Consider the following 17565-nt stretch of genomic DNA (forward strand, 5'->3'; position numbering starts at 1 on the left):
GCGCTGCATCAGGCTGCACATTCCAGGTATAGGTACTAATGTACCAAACCCATTCAAAATTGAGGTTTGAGGATGCTGTCATGGTAAGGGAGTTTTGAAACCATTTTTAATCTATGAATCCACTACTATACTTTACCTGATGTTGAACAAATTCTTCGTTCCATTTCTCTGCTGTCCACAATTCAGTCAATTCCAAATCTGAATATTCCCCAACCTTAAGGTCTGAATGAGTCTTGACAGCTGAAACTTGCTGAGCAACTTGGTTTGCTAGGAAGAAGAAATATATTTACTGTTCCCATGATAAATTATCTGCTGGTATCAGATAAATATGTGACAAAAAATAAAAGAGGAGAAACTGAAAGGAACAAGTTACTTACCTTCGGTAATCCATTAGCTGATAGACATATTTTATTTTCAGATTCCTTACCTTAGAATTTCCACAGTCATCCATGGGGATCATTAGATTTCTTCTCCTCGAGCAGTACTCCTGTGTGTCGTTAGGTGGCATTAGTCGACTCTGCACCTGTCGTTGGTGTTGTGTGCTACCCCATCGTACTGAAGTCAGTTTCTTTTCACGACCTTCCACGCCAGAAGCACGGAGCCATGAAGAACACGAACCACTATGCAAGAACTAGGGCCCTGAAAGGGAAGTCCATGTCCCTAGAGATCCGTTAGCTGAGCAGGGAGGTTGGGTGGGACGGTAAGGAATCTGAAACTAGAATATGTCTCTACCAGATAATGCCTTATCGAAGGTAGGTAACTTATTCATCTGACAGAGACTTCTAGTTGCAGATTCCTCACCTTAGAATACAGGGAGTGCAGAATTATTAGGCAAATGAGTATTTTGACCACATCATCCTCTTTATGCATGTTGTCTTACTCCAAGCTGTATAGGCTCGAAAGCCTACTACCAATTAAGCATATTAGGTGATGTGCATCTCTGTAATGAGAAGGGGTGTGGTCTAATGACATCAACACCCTATATCAGGTGTGCATAATTATTAGGCAACTTCCTTTCCTTTGGCAAAATGGGTCAAAAGAAGGACTTGACAGGCTCAGAAAAGTCAAAAATAGTGAGATATCTTGCAGAGGGATGCAGCACTCTTAAAATTGCAAAGCTTCTGAAGCGTGATCATTGAACAATCAAGCGTTTCATTCAAAATAGTCAACAGGGTCGCAAGAAGCGTGTGGAAAAACCAAGGCGCAAAATAACTGCCCATGAACTGAGAAAAGTCAAGCGTGCAGCTGCCACGATGCCACTTGCCACCAGTTTGGCCATATTTCAGAGCTGCAACATCACTGGAGTGCCCAAAAGCACAAGGTGTGCAATACTCAGAGACATGGCCAAGGTAAGAAAGGCTGAAAGACGACCACCACTGAACAAGACACACAAGCTGAAACGTCAAGACTGGGCCAATAAATATCTCAAGACTGATTTTTCTAAGGTTTTATGGACTGATGAAATGAGAGTGAGTCTTGATGGGCCAGATGGATGGGCCCGTGGCTGGATTGGTAAAGGGCAGAGAGCTCCAGTCCGACTCAGACGCCAGCAAGGTGGAGGTGGAGTACTGGTTTGGGCTGGTATCATCAAAGATGAGCTTGTGGGGCCTTTTCGGGTTGAGGATGGAGTCAAGCTCAACTCCCAGTCCTACTGTCAGTTCCTGGAAGACACCTTCTTCAAGCAGTGGTACAGGAAGAAGTCTGCATCCTTCAAGAAAAACATGATTTTCATGCAGGACAATGCTCCATCACACGCGTCCAAGTACTCCACAGCGTGGCTGGCAAGAAAGGGTATAAAAGAAGGAAATCTAATGACATGGCCTCCTTGTTCACCTGATCTGAACCCCATTGAGAACCTGTGGTCCATCATCAAATGTGAGATTTACAAGGAGGGAAAACAGTACACCTCTCTGAACAGTGTCTGGGAGGCTGTGGTTGCTGCTGCACGCAATGTTGATGGTGAACAGATCAAAACACTGACAGAATCCATGGATGGCAGGCTTTTGAGTGTCCTTGCAAAGAAAGGTGGCTATATTGGTCACTGATTTGTTTTTGTTTTGTTTTTGAATGTCAGAAATGTATATTTGTGAATGTTGAGATGTTATATTGGTTTCACTGGTAATAATAAATAATTGAAATGGGTATATATATATATTTTTTTAAGTTGCCTAATAATTATGCACAGTAATAGTCACGTGCACACACAGATATCCCCCTAACATAGCTAAAACTAAAAACAAACTAAAAACTACTTCCAAAAATATTCAGCTTTGATATTAATGAGTTTTTTGGGTTCATTGAGAACATGGTTGTTGTTCAATAATAAAATTAATCCTCAAAAATACAACTTGCCTAATAATTCTGCACTCCCTGTAGATACCCAAACAATACCATCCGCGGAGGTGGATCTGCGAACCAAGATCACATTAGGAAATCTTGCAGGAGCGAATGGGCAAAATACTTGTCCCTTCGGACCGGACTGTCCAGGAAGAAGTGTTTGGTGAATGTGTACAATGACGGCCATGTTGCTTCTTGACAGATGTCAAGGGCTGGAACTTTGCGTGCTAACACAGTGGTTGCAGCTGTTGGTTTGATAGAGTGAACATGGAAACCACCCTGGGGTTGCTTCTTCGTCAATGCACAGCACATTTAAATGCAGAGAAATACCCATCTGGAGATGGTTGTCCTCTGCACGGCCCAACCTTTCTTCGCACCCACATAACCCACAAATAGTTGATCATCCACCTGGAACTCGTTGGTACAATCAAGGTAGAATGCCAATGCTCTTTTTGGGTCCATGCAGTGGAGTTTCTCCTCTTACTTTGAAGGATGTAGGAGTGCGTAAAAAATAGGAAAGGTAATGAACTGGCCTACATGAAAAGGCATGACCAATTTTGCATAAAAGGAAGCCCTGGTATAAAGCACTACCTTGTCAGGATAGATGGAAAGGAAGGGTGGTTTGAAGAAAGGGTCTCTAGCTTCGAACAACGGGCAGAAGTGATGGCCACAAAGAAAGCTATTTTTAAAGTTAAAGGCTGGAGCGCACAGTTATGAAGTGGCTCAAAAGGAATACAGAGTGGAAAAGTAAGAACCAGATCCAATTCCCAATGGGGCATTATGAATGGTGAAGGAGAAACCATATGGGTAAGACCCTTTAGGAATCTACTAACAATAGGTGATTTAAACAAAGAAGGTTGGTCGGGTAATCTCAGAAAAGCAGAGATAGCAGACAAATAACCTTCTGAGGGTCCTCAAAGCAGAGCCCTGCTGGGCTAAGGAAAGTATAAACAAGAGGACTTCAGAGAGAGGAGCAGAGAGGGGATCAACAGACTAGTCTGTACAAATGGCTACAAATTTGTTCCATCGCTAGGGGTAAACCATTTTGGTGGAGAGACCCCCCCGGCTGCCAAGATAACATTACAGGCTTTGGGCAGAACCTCAAAAGCTTTCAACTGCCGTCACTCAATCTCCATGTAAGATGGTGGAGACTGGACAGGTTTGGGTGGAGAACTGTCCCCTGCTGCTGTGACCGAAGATCCTCTCAAAGGGGCAGCCTGATTAGAGGATCGATGGCAATGCTCAATAGCTCAGGATACCTGACTCTTCGTGCCCAGTCCGGAGCCACAAGGATTACTTGGACCAGGTCGTTCTTGACCTTCTTGAGACCTCAGGGCAGAAGTGGTGTGGGTGGAAAGGCATACAGGAGGCCGAGTTCCACTCTAAATGTAAAGTGTCGCCGAGTAAGGGTCTCCTTGAAAACTCCAACGTGCAAAACAGCTGACATGGCGCTTCTCTGCTTCGGCAAAGAGATCTCCCACTGCTGAAAAAAACCTTGCACCACCTCCGGATAATCAACCAGGCATTGACGGCTTTGTTTGTCTGCTTTGGAATTCAGAAAGCCCACCAGGTGTTGAACCACCAGGGAAATGCTCTGATGTTCCAGCCCTGTCCAGAGGTGCAGAGCCTCCTGGCAAATGATTCCTGACCCCACCCGCTCTGCTTGTTACAGTACCACATGGCAGTAGTGTTGTTCATGAAAACCTGCACTTTCCCTTTGAGAGAGGGAAGGAACGCTTTTATTGCTACCCTGATCGCCCTGAGCTCCACAACACTGATGTGGAGCCCGGACTCTGCCGGAGACCAGATGCCTCTCATCTCCGCCTCTCCCATGTGTCCGCTCCATCCCAGGAGTGATGCATCTGTCACTACTGTCAGATTAGCTGAGGATGGGAGAGGGATCTGCCTCTGACCCAATAGCAGTTTAAGAGCCACCACTGCAGATCTTGTGTAGTTCCCTCCGAGATCTGGACCATGTCTGAGGGATATTCCAGATGCTGCGTCCACTGGAACCTCAGGTCCCACTGCAGAACCCACATATGCAATCTGACATGTGTCACCAGCAGGATGCAGGAGGCCATTTAGCCCAGCAGCCTCAAAGTCATTCTCACCGAAAGCCAGGATAGTGGCTGAAACATCAGTATCATAGCCTGAATAACCTGGACTCGCCGCTCAGGAAGATAGGCGAGAAACATCGCTGTGTCCAGAACAGCTCTGATGAAAGGGAGTGTCTGAAAGGAAGTCAGGTGTGGCTTTGGCACATTTATAGCGAACTCCAGTGAATACAGGAGGTCCACTGTAGTCTGGAGGTGAGAGACAACAGCCTAGGGTGAGCCTGCCTTCAACAGCCAGTCGTTGAGGTAGGAGAAGACTGAAATCCCTGACCTGCGCAGATGATCTGCAACCACTGCTATAAATTTGGTGAACACCTGAGGGGCGCTGGTAAGGCCAAAGGGGAGCACAGTAAACTGAAAATGCTCGTGATCTGTGAACTGCAAGTAACGTCTGTGGGCAGGCAGTACTTGAAAATGGAAATAAGCATCCAGCAAGTCCAACGCTACCATCCAGTCTCCCAGGGTCCAGGGGAGATGGGACCTGACCCAGAGTGAGCATTTTGAACTTCTCCTTCCTGAGGAAGAGATTGAGGGACCGGAGGTCTAGGATAGGGTGGAGGCCCTTTGTCCTTTCTGGGCACCATAAATTAGCAGTAATAATAACCACAACCTACTTCTGGCACATGGACCCTCTCTATGGCTCCCTTGGCCGAGAGAGCTGTAACCTTCCAGCAAATAATGTGCCAAGTGATCCTCCATCATGCAATTGTAGGATATGGCATGGATGAAGGGGTAGTCTGGAAGGGGAGGGAGTGGCCTCTTCAGACTATCTGCAGAACCCACCTGTCTAGCGTGATGGATTGCCAGCAGGACAGGTGGTGGTGAATCCTGTCTCCGACTGTTCCCTGATGGGGAAGTGTCAGACTAGGAAGGTTTGCTGCAGCAGGAGAGGCAATGGACAGCTGGCCTCCCGATCCATGAGGATGTTGGATCCTATACTCCTAGCCATGCAGAGACTCGGCAGCATGTGCTGCACGGAGGCTGGAGGAAAAAGGACATGGTTGAGCGCCCCCGCCGTAACCACGAAAGGGGTGAAAAACAGAATGAGGGGGTGAGGGGCTGTTGCAAGGCCCAAGAACCTGGCCGTAGCCTGGAGCTTTTTCTTTGACTCTGAAGAGATGGGTGCTATTCAAAGGGCAGGTCCATGACTGTGGACTGGACATCACCGAAGAGCCAGACATCCTCAACCAGGCGTGGCGCCCCAAGGCCCCCATCGATTCAACCGATCTACCGAGTGAGTCGGTTGTATCCAGTCCACATCGTATCGTGAAATTTGCTGCATCTCTCCCATCAGCAACAGCTTGGGAGAGAATGGCCGGGGCCACCTCCAGGACCTGTGGCAGCACCCACGCAACTGTGTCCATCAAGTATGGGTGTAACGGCCCAAAAAGGCATGTGATGTTCACAGACCGCAATGCCAGGCTGGAGGAAGAAAACATCTTCTCAAGGTGACCCAGCCTCTTGGATTCCATATCTGGGTTTGCGGAATGGAATATGCCTGGGGATGTGGTGCCTTGGATAACCAAGCTCTAAGGGGTCAGGTGTTAAGTGAGGAACACGGAGTCATTAGGAGCCGGTCAATGGTGGTGGGCAATTGTCCTGTCAACAGGTGTAAGAAGCTGGCCTGGTGTGTGGTGGGTACCTAAGGTACTTACACCTTATACCAGGTGTAAGGAAATGCCTCCTTGGCATGGTTACCCCCTGACTTTTTGCCTTTGCTGATGCTATGTTTTGAATTGAAAGTGTGCTGAGGCCTGCTAACCAGGCCCCAGCACCAGTGTTCTTTCCCTAACCTGTACTTTTGATTCCACAATTGGCACACCCTGGCATCCAGATAAGTCCCTTGTAAGTGGTACCCCTGGTACCAAGGGCCCTGATGCCAAGGAAGGTCTCTAAGGGCTGCAGCATGTCTTATGCCACCCTGGAGACCCCTCACTCAGCACAGACACACTGCTTGCCAGCTTGTGTGTGCTGGTGAGAACAAAACGAGTAAGTCGACATGGCACTCCCCTCAGGGTGCCATGCCAGCCTCTCACTGCCCATGCAGGTATAGATAAGTCACCCCTCTAGTAGGCCTTACAGCCCTAAGGCAGGGTGCACTATACCCTAGGTGAGGGCACCAGTGAATGAGCACTGTGCCCCTACCGTGTCTAAGCAATACCTTAGACATTGTAAGTGCAGGGTAGCCATAAGAGTATATGGTCTGGGAGTCTGTTTTACACGAACTCCACAGCACCATAATGGCTACACTGAAAACTGGGAAGTTTGGTATCAAACTTCTCAGCACAATAAATGCACACTGATGCCAGTGTACATTTTATTGTAAAATACACCCCAGAGGGCACCTTAGAGGTGCCCCCTGAAACCTTAACCGACTATCTGTGTAGGCTGACTAGTTCCAGCAGCCTGCCACAACCGAGACATGTTGCTGGCCCCATGGGGAGAGTGCCTTTGTCACTCTGAGGCCAGTAACAAAGCCTGCACTGGGTGGAGATGCTAACACCTCCCCCAGGCAGGAGCTGTCACACCTGGCGGTGAGCCTCAAAGGCTCACCCCTTTGTGCCAGCACCGCAGGACACTTCAACTAGTGGAGTTGCCCGCCCCCTCCGGCCACGGCCCCCACTTTTGGCGGCAAGGTCGGAGAAAATAATGAGAAAAACAAGGAGGAGTCACTGGCCAGTCAGGACAGCCCCTAAGGTGTCCTGAGCTGAAGTGACTCTAACTTTTAGAAATCCTCCATCTTGCAGATGGAGGATTCCCCAATAGGATTAGGGATGTGACCCCTCCCCTTGGGAGGAGGCACAAAGAGGGTGTACCCACCCTCAGGGCTAGTAGCCATTGGCTACTAACCCCCCAGACCTAAACACGCCCTTAAATTTAGTATTTAAGGGCTCCCCTGAACCTAAGAATTTAGATTCCTGAAACCTACAAGAAGAAGAAGACTGCTGAGCTGAAAAACCCCTGCAGAGGAAGAACAGAAGACACCAACTGCTTTGGCCCCGGTCCTACCGGCCTGTCTCCTGCCTTCCAAAGAAACCTGCTCCAGCGACGCTTTCCAAAGGACCAGCGACCTCTGAATCCTCAGAGGACTGCCCTGCTTCAAGAAAGACAAGGAACTCCCGAGGACAGCGGCCCTGCTCCAAAAGACTGCAACTTTGTTTCAAAGGAGCAGATTTAAAGACCCCTGCAACTCCCCGCAAGAAGCGTGAGACTTGCAACACTGCACCCGGCGACCCCGACTCGACTGGTGGAGAACCAACACCTCAGGGAGGACCCTCCGGCGACTCCGAGACCGTGAGTAACCAAAGTTGTCCCCCCTGAACCCCCACAGCGACGCCTGCAGAGGGAATCCAGAGGCTCCCCCTGACCGCGACTGCCTGAACCTAAAGTCCCGACGGCTGGAAAAGACCCTGCACCCGCAGCCCCCAGCACCTGAAGGAACAGAACTTCTGTGCAGGAGTGACCCCCAGGAGGCCCTCTCCCTTGCCCAGGTGGTGGCTACCCCGAGGAGCCCCCCTTGCCTGCCTGCACAGCTGAAGAGACCCCTTGGTCTCCCATTGAAACCTACAGAGAACCCGACGCTTGTTTACACACTGCACCCGGCCACCCCCGCGCTGCTGAGGGTGTACTTTTTGTGCTGACTTGTGTCCCCCCCGGTGCCCTACAAAACCCCCCTGGTCTGCCCTCCGAAGACGCGGGTACTTACCTGCTGGCAGACCGGGACCGGGGCACCCCCTTCTCTCCATTGAAGCCTATGTGTTTTGGGCACCTCTTTGACCTCTGCACCTGACCGGCCCTGAGCTGCTGGTGTGGTAACTTTGGGGTTGCTCTGAACCCCCAACGGTGGGCTACCTTGGACCCAAACCTGAGACTTGTAAGTGATTTACTTACCTGACAAAACTAACAAAAACTTACCTCCCCAAGGAACTGTGAAAATTGCACTGTGTCCACTTTCAAAACAGCTATTTGTGTTTTATATGAAAAGTATACCTGCTAATGTAATGATTCAAAGTTCCTAAAGTACTTACCTGCAATACCTTTCAAATGAGATATTACATGTAGAGTTTGAACCTGTGGTTCTTAAAATAAACTAAGAAAATATATTTTTCTATAACAAAACCTATTGGCTGGATTTGTCTCTGAGTGTGTGTTCCTCATTTATTGCCTGTGTGTATGTACAACAAATGCTTAACACTACTCCTTTGATAAGCCTACTGCTCGACCACACTACCACAAAATAGAGCATTAGTATTATCTCTTTTTGCCACTATCTTACCTCTAAGGGGAACCCTTGGACTCTGTGCATGCTATTCCTTACTTTGAAATAGCACATACAGAGCCAACTTCCTACATTGGTGGATCAGCGGTGGGGTACAAGACTTTGCATTTGCTGGACTACTCAGCTAATACCTGATCACACGACAAATTCCAAAAATTGTCATTAGAAATTGATTTTTGCAATTTGAGCTATTTTTCTAAATTCTTAAAAGACCTGCTAGGGCCATGTGTTAGATCCTGTTTAGCATTTCTTTTAGAGTTTAAAAGTTTGGTAATAGTTTGAATTAGAACCTGGAACTAGTTTTAGTTTCTTAAAAAGTATTCCAACTTTTAGAAGCATAATGTCTAGTGCAGAGATGAATGTGGTGGAACTCGACACCACACCTTACCTCCATCTTAAGATGAGGGAGCTAAGGTCACTCTGTAAAATAAAGAAAATAGTAATGGGCCCCAGACCTTCCAAACTACAGCTCCAGGAGCTGTTGGCAGAGTTTGAAAAGGCCAACCCCTCTGAGGATGGCAACTCAGAGGATGATGATAGTGACTTGGAGGGTGATTCCCCCCTACCAGTCCTATCTAGGGAAGACAGGGCCTCTCAAGCCCTGACTCCACAAATCATAGTCAGAGATGCTGGCTCCCTCACAGGAGGGACCAACCTCTCTGAAATCACTGAGGATAACTCCAGTGAAGAGGACATCCAGTTAGCCAGGATGGCCAAAAGATTGGCTTTGGAAAGACAGATCCTAGCCATAGAAAGGGAAAGACAAGAGATGGGCCTAAGACCCATCAATGGTGGCAGCAACATAAATAGGGTCAGAGATTCTCCTGACATGTTGAAAATCCCTAAAGGGATTGTAACTAAATATGAAGATGGTGATGACATCACCAAATGGTTCACAGCCTTTGAGAGGGCTTGTGTAACCAGAAAAGTGAACAAATCTCACTGGGGTGCTCTCCTTTGGGAAATGTTCACAGGAAAGTGTAGGGATAGACTCCTCACACTCTCTGGAAAAGATGCAGAATCTTATGACCTCATGAAGGGTACCCTGATTGAGGGCTTTGGATTCTCCACTGAGGAGTATAGGATTAGATTCAGGGGGGCTCAAAAATCCTCGAGCCAGACCTGGGTTGACTTTGTAGACTACTCAGTAAAAACACTAGATGGTTGGATTCAAGGCAGTGGTGTAAGTAATTATGATGGGCTGTACAATTTATTTGTGAAAGAACACCTGTTAAGTAATTGTTTCAATGATAAACTGCATCAGCATCTGGTAGACCTAGGACCAATTTCTCCCCAAGAATTGGGAAAGAAGGCGGACCATTGGGTCAAGACTAGGGTGTCCAAAACTTCCACAGGGGGTGACCAAAAGAAAGGGGTCACAAAACCTCCCCAGGGGAAGGGTGGTGAGACAGCCAAAAACAAAAATAGTAAAGAGTCTTCTACAGGCCCCCAAAAACCTGCACAGGAGGGTGGGCCCAGAGCCTCTTCACAAAACAATTCTGGGTACAAGGGTAAAAACTTTGATCCCAAAAAGGCCTGGTGTCGTAACTGTAGTCAGTCTGGACACCAAACTGGAGACAAGGCCTGTCCCAAGAAAGATACCACTTCTAACTCCCATCCAGCTAAAACTGGAATGGTCAGTCTCCAAGTGGGATCAACAGTGTGCCCAGAGCAAATCAGGTGTCACACTGAAGCTAAATTAGTCTCTGAGGGTGGGGTGGATTTAGCCACACTGGCTGCCTGGCCCCCTAACATGCAAAAATACAGGCAGCAGCTCTTAATAAATGGGACAAGTGTAGAGGGCCTGAGGGATACAGGTGCCAGTGTCACTATGGTGACAGAGAAACTGGTTTCCCCTGGCCAATACCTGGCTGGACAAACTTATCCAGTCACCAACGCTGACAATCAGACTAAAGTACATCCCATGGCTTTGGTAACTTTAGAGTGGGGAGGGGTCAATGGCCTGAAACAGGTGGTGGTCTCCTCAAATATCCCAGTAGACTGTTTGCTTGGAAATGACCTGAAGTCCTCAGCATGGGCTGAGGTAGAACTGAAAACCCATGCAGCCATGCTGGGTATCCCTGAACTGGTGTGTGTCAAGACAAGGGCACAGTGCAAGGCTCAGGGTGAAAAAGTAGAGCTGGAGTCTGGAAGAAAGGCCCAGCCTACCAAGAGGAAAGGAAAGTCAGCTGGGAAACCAGCTGCAACACAGCAAGAAAAAGAGAACCTCTCTTCTCAGGAAGAAGTTCTGCCCTCTGAGGGAACTGAGCCTATGGAGCTGGAACCTTATCAGGTTGAGCTCTTAGGCCCAGGGGGACCCTCAAGGGAAGAGCTGTGTAAGGGACAAGAAACCTGTCCCTCTCTTGAAGGCCTTAGGCAGCAAGCTGCTGAAGAGTCCAATGGCAAGAAAAATGGAACACATAGGGTCTATTGGGAAGATGGACTCCTGTACACTGAGGCAAGAGATCCCAAACCTGGTGCCACTAGGAGAGTGGTAGTGCCTCAGGGTTTCAGAGAGTTTATTCTGACCTTAGCCCATGATATTCCCCTTGCTGGGCATTTGGGACAAACCAAGACGTGGGAGAGATTAGTCAACCACTTCTACTGGCCCAACATGTCCCAGAAGGTTAAGGAGTTTTGCCTCTCCTGCCCCACCTGTAAAGCCAGTGGTAAGACAGGTGGGCATCCAAAGGCCCCCCTCATTCCACTTCCAGTGGTGGGGGTCCCCTTTGAAAGAGTGGGTGTGGACATAGTTGGTCCACTAGAACCTCCCACAGCCTCAGGAAATATGTACATCCTAGTAGTAGTGGATCATGCTACTAGGTATCCTAAAGCTATTCCCCTTAGGTCGACTACTGCCCCTGCAGTAGCCAAGGCCCTCATTGGTATCTTTACCAGAGTGGGTTTCCCCTAAGGAGGTGATTTCTGACAGAGGTACCAACTTCATGTCAGCATACCTAAAACACATGTGGAATGAGTGTGGGGTGACTTATAAATTCACTACACCATATCATCCACAAACTAATGGCCTTGTTGAGAGATTCAACAAGACATTAAAGGGCATGATCATGGGGCTCCCAGAAAAACTCAAAAGGAGATGGGATGTCCTCCTGCCATGTCTGCTTTTCGCTTACAGAGAGGTGCCTCAGAAGGGAGTAGGATTCTCACCCTTTGAACTTCTGTTTGGCCACCCTGTAAGGGGACCACTTGCTCTTGTTAAAGAAGGCTGGGAGAGACCTCTTCATGAGCCTAAACAAGACATAGTGGACTATGTACTTGGCCTTCTCTCAAGGATGGCAGAGTACATGGAAAAGGCAAGTAAAAACCTTGAGGCCAGCCAACAACTCCAGAAGTTGTGGTATGACCAAAAGGCTGCACTGGTTGAATTTCAACCAGGGCAGAAAGTCTGGGTTCTGGAGCCTGTGGCTCCCAGGGCAGTCCAGGACAAATGGAGTGGCCCTTACCCAGTACTAGAAAGGAAGAGTCAGGTCACCTACCTGGTGGACCTGGGCACAAGCAGGAGCCCCAAGAGGGTGATCCATGTGAACCGCCTTAAGCTCTTCCATGACAGGGATGATGTAAATCTGTTGATGGTAACAGATGAGGACCAGGAAGCTGAGAGTGAACCTCTCCCTGATCTCCTCTCATCAGACCCTAAAGATGGCTCAGTGGATGGAGTGATCTACTCAGACACCCTCTCTAGCCAACAGCAGTCTGACTGTAGGAAGGTCCTGCAGCAGTTTGCTAAACTCTTTTCCCTAACCCCTGGTCAGACACACCTGTGTACCCATGATGTGGACACAGGAGACAGCATGCCTGTCAAAAACAAAATATTTAGACAGTCTGACCAAGTTAAGGAAAGCATCAAGGTGGAAGTCCACAAGATGCTGGAATTGGGAGTAATTGAGTACTCTGACAGCCCCTGGGCTAGCCCAGTGGTCTTAGTCCCCAAACCTCACACCAAAGAAGGAAAGAGAGAGATGAGGTTTTGTGTGGACTACAGAGGTCTCAACTCTGTCACCAAGACAGATGCTCATCCCATTCCTAGAGCTGATGAGCTAATAGACAAATTAGGGGCTGCCAAATTCTTAAGTACCTTTGACTTAACAGCAGGGTACTGGCAAATCAGAATGGCCCCTGGAGCAAAAGAAAAGACAGCATTCTCCACACCTGATGGGCATTATCAGTTCACTGTTATGCCCTTTGGTTTAAAGAATGCCCCTGCCACCTTCCAAAGGTTGGTGAATCAAGTCCTTGCTGGGTTGGAATCCTTTAGTGCAGCTTATCTTGACGATATTGCTGTCTTCAGCTCCACCTGGCAGGATCACCTGGTCCACCTGAAGAAGGTTTTGAAGGCCCTGCAATCTGCAGGCCTCTCTATCAAGGCATCCAAATGCCAGATAGGGCAGGGAACTGTGGTTTACTTGGGACACCTTGTAGGTGGAGGCCAAGTTCAGCCACTCCAGCCTAAGATCCAGACTATTCTGGACTGGGCAGCTCCAAAAACCCAGACTCAAGTCAGGGCATTCCTTGGCTTGACTGGGTACTATAGGAGGTTTGTGAAGGGATATGGATCCATTGTGACAGCCCTCACAGAACTCACCTCCAAGAAAATGCCCAAGAAAGTAAACTGGACTGTAGAATGCCAACAGGCCTTTGACACCCTGAAACAAGCTATGTGCACAGCACCAGTTCTAAAAGCTCCAGATTACTCCAAGCAGTTCATTGTGCAAACAGATGCCTCTGAACATGGGATAGGGGCAGTTTTGTCCCAAACAAATGATGATGGCCTTGACCAGCCTGTTGCTTTCATTAGCAGGAGGTTACTCCCCAGGGAGCAGCGTTGGAGTGCCATTGAGAGGGAGGCCTTTGCTGTGGTTTGGTCCCTGAAGAAGCTGAGACCATACCTTTTTGGTACTCACTTCCTAGTTCAAACTGACCACAGACCTCTCAGATGGCTGATGCAAATGAAAGGTGAAAATCCAAAACTGTTGAGGTGGTCCATCTCCCTACAGGGAATGGACTTTATAGTGGAACACAGACCTGGGACTGCCCATGCCAATGCAGATGGCCTTTCCAGGTTCTTCCACTTAGAAAATGAAGACTCTCTTGGGAAAGGTTAGTCTCATCCTCTTTCGTTTGGGGGGGGGGTTGTGTAAGGAAATGCCTCCTTGGCATGGTTACCCCCTGACTTTTTGCCTTTGCTGATGCTATGTTTTGAATTGAAAGTGTGCTGAGGCCTGCTAACCAGGCCCCAGCACCAGTGTTCTTTCCCTAACCTGTACTTTTGATTCCACAATTGGCACACCCTGGCATCCAGATAAGTCCCTTGTAAGTGGTACCCCTGGTACCAAGGGCCCTGATGCCAAGGAAGGTCTCTAAGGGCTGCAGCATGTCTTATGCCACCCTGGAGACCCCTCACTCAGCACAGACACACTGCTTGCCAGCTTGTGTGTGCTGGTGAGAACAAAACGAGTAAGTCGACATGGCACTCCCCTCAGGGTGCCATGCCAGCCTCTCACTGCCTATGCAGGTACAGATAAGTCACCCCTCTAGTAGGCCTTACAGCCCTAAGGCAGGGTGCACTATACCCTAGGTGAGGGCACCAGTGCATGAGCACTGTGCCCCTACCGTGTCTAAGCAATACCTTAGACATTGTAAGTGCAGGGTAGCCATAAGAGTATATGGTCTGGGAGTCTGTTTTACACGAACTCCACAGCACCATAATGGCTACACTGAAAACTGGGAAGTTTGGTATCAAACTTCTCAGCACAATAAATGCACACTGATGCCAGTGTACATTTTATTGTAAAATACACCCCAGAGGGCACCTTAGAGGTGCCCCCTGAAACCTTAACCGACTATCTGTGTAGACTGACTAGTTCCAGCAGCCTGCCACAACCGAGACATGTTGCTGGCCCCATGGGGAGAGTGCCTTTGTCACTCTGAGGCCAGTAACAAAGCCTGCACTGGGTGGAGATGCTAACACCTCCCCCAGGCAGGAGCTGTCACACCTGGCGGTGAGCCTCAAAGGCTTTGTGCCAGCACCGCAGGACACTCCAGCTTGTGCCAGCACCGCAGGACACTCCAGCTAGTGGAGTTGCCCGCCCCCTCCGGCCACGGCCCCCACTTTTGGCGGCAAGGTCGGAGAAAATAATGAGAAAAACAAGGAGGAGTCACTGGCCAGTCAGGACAGCCCCTAAGGTGTCCTGAGCTGAAGTGACTCTAACTTTTAGAAATCCTCCATCTTGCAGATGGAGGATTCCCCAATAGGATTAGGGATGTGACCCCCTCCCCTTGGGAGGAGGCACAAAGAGGGTGTACCCACCCTCAGGGCTAGTAGCCATTGGCTACTAACCCCCCAGACCTAAACACGCCCTTAAATTTAGTATTTAAGGGCTCCCCTGAACCTAAGAATTTAGATTCCTGAAACCTACAAGAAGAAGAAGACTGCTGAGCTGAAAAACCCCTGCAGAGGAAGAACAGAAGACACCAACTGCTTTGGCCCCAGTCCTACCGGCCTGTCTCCTGCCTTCCAAAGAAACCTGCTCCAGCGACGCTTTCCAAAGGACCAGCGACCTCTGAATCCTCAGAGGACTGCCCTGCTTCAAGAAACACAAGGAACTCCAGAGGACAGCGGCCCTGCTCCAAAAGACTGCAACTTTGTTTCAAAGGAGCAGATTTAAAGACCCCTGCAACTCCCCGCAAGAAGCGTGAGACTTGCAACACTGCACCCGGCGACCCCGACTGGACTGGTGGAGAACCAACACCTCAGGGAGGACCCTCCGGCGACTCCGAGACCGTGAGTAACCAAAGTTGTCCCCCCTGAACCCCCACAGCGACGCCTGCAGAGGGAATCCCGAGGCTCCCCCTGACCGCGAATGCCTGAACCTAAAGTCCCGACGGCTGGAAAAGACCCTGCACCCACAGCCCCCAGCACCTGAAGGAACGGAACTTCTGTGCAGGAGTGACCCCCAGGAGGCCCTCTCCCTTGCCCAGGTGGTGGCTACCCCGAGGAGCCCCCCCCTTGCCTGCCTGCACCGCTGAAGAGACCCCTTGGTCTCCCATTGAAACCTACAGAGAACCAGACGCTTGGTTACACACTGCACCCGGCCGCCCCCGCGCTGCTGAGGGTGTACTTTTTGTGCTGACTTGTGTCCCCCCCGGTGCCCTACAAAACCCCCCTGGTCTGCCCTCCGAAGACGTGGGTACTTACCTGCTGGCAGACCGGAACCGCGGCACCCCCTTCTCTCCATTGAAGCCTATGTGTTTTGGGCACCTCTTTGACCTCTGCACCTGACCGGCCCTGAGCTGCTGGTGTGGTAACTTTGGGGTTGCTCTGAACCCCCAACGGTGGGCTACCTTGGACCCAAACCTGAGACTTGTAAGTGATTTACTTACCTGACAAAACTAACAAAAACTTACCTCCCCAGGAACTGTGAAAATTGCACTGTCCACTTTTAAAACAGCTATTTGTGTTTTATATGAAAAGTATACCTGCTAATGTAATGATTCAAAGTTCCTAAAGTACTTACCTGCAATACCTTTCAAATGAGATATTACATGTAGAATTTGAACCTGTGGTTCTTAAAATAAACTAAGAAAATATATTTTTCTATAACAAAACCTATTGGCTGGATTTGTCTCTGAGTGTGTGTTCCTCATTTATTGCCTGTGTGTATGTACAACAAATGCTTAACACTACTCCTTTGATAAGCCTACTGCTCGACCACACTACCACAAAATAGAGCATTAGTATTATCTCTTTTTGCCACTATCTTACCTCTAAGGGGAACCCTTGGACTCTGTGCATGCTATTCCTTACTTTGAAATAGCACATACAGAGCCAACTTCCTACACCAGGTATCCCCTATTAGTGAAGTGTAGGAAGTGTCTAGAAGCCAGGCACTCTAGAGGTAGCTGTGGAAGAGCAACCAAGGCTTTTCTAGGAGATGTGCAAAGCTCATGTAAAACCACTGTAGTTACATAGCACTTACACATATGAAAGAAAACGCTCAGTCGTACAAACATAAAGGTACTTTATTTTGGTCACACAATACCACAAGATACTAGAAGGGCAGCCCTCCAATAGGAGGTAAGTAATACACTAATTATATACACTAGTAACCAGTAATGGGCATGGAAAAGGTCAGAAAACAGTGCAGTTGCAAATAAACAATAGTGACCCTAGGGGGAGCCCAAACTATATACTAAAAAAATGGAATGCGAACACAGGACCCCGCACCTAAGTAAGTGGAATGTGTAGAGGGGAGCTGGGCATACCAGAAAACCACAGAGGTAAGTAACACATTACCCTCCAGCGACCAGGAAAGCAGAAGTAAATCACTGGAATTTCCCCAAACCACTCAAAAGGAAGGAAAAAGAAGAAAAGAAGACAAGACTGCAAGAAACCAGCGGTGGATTTCTGGAGAGGAGGACCTGTGGAGAGAGGGGACCAAGTCCAAGAATCACAGAGGAGTCCACGAGGAGTAGGAGCTACTACCCACCCAGCTGTGGTTGCAGGAGTTGGTCTATGGTGATCAGAAGAAGGTCATCACCACAGCCCGGAAGGGGGAGAAGAGTTCCTGAGGGATACAGATGAAGTCCCATCCTGAAAGGATTGCAGTTAGGTGTTGGTACAGGATTTCCACCACCAAGCCTTGGCAAAGGCAAAATCGGGGTTGGCAGAAAGTGGTGCTGCCGTAGACCAGCAAGGCCCATGAGGACTCAACCCAGAAGGGGGGAGTCAGAGGGGACTATCAGCCACACAGAGCCCACAGGAGTCCCACGAGTCACAGAGGAACCCATGCAGCACAACCGGAGAAGAGTCCCACG

The 17565-nt window shown here is 48.9% G+C and overlaps 1 protein-coding gene across 3 annotated transcripts in view; it reads right to left on the reverse strand.

The window, feature by feature from the left end:
* The window catches only part of DICER1 (dicer 1, ribonuclease III), an 848581-nt gene that overhangs the window by 758710 nt on the left and 72306 nt on the right, over window positions 1–17565 (reverse strand). For all 3 annotated transcript variants that reach the window (XM_069208246.1, XM_069208245.1, XM_069208247.1), the window contains one exon: window positions 137–267. In XM_069208246.1, coding sequence (XP_069064347.1) covers window positions 137–267 — 131 coding nt within the window. The remainder of the gene's footprint in view (window positions 1–136; window positions 268–17565) is intronic.

Source organism: Pleurodeles waltl, chromosome 9, assembly GCF_031143425.1.
Source record: "Pleurodeles waltl isolate 20211129_DDA chromosome 9, aPleWal1.hap1.20221129, whole genome shotgun sequence".
In the NCBI taxonomy this organism is placed as follows: domain Eukaryota; kingdom Metazoa; phylum Chordata; class Amphibia; order Caudata; family Salamandridae; genus Pleurodeles; species Pleurodeles waltl.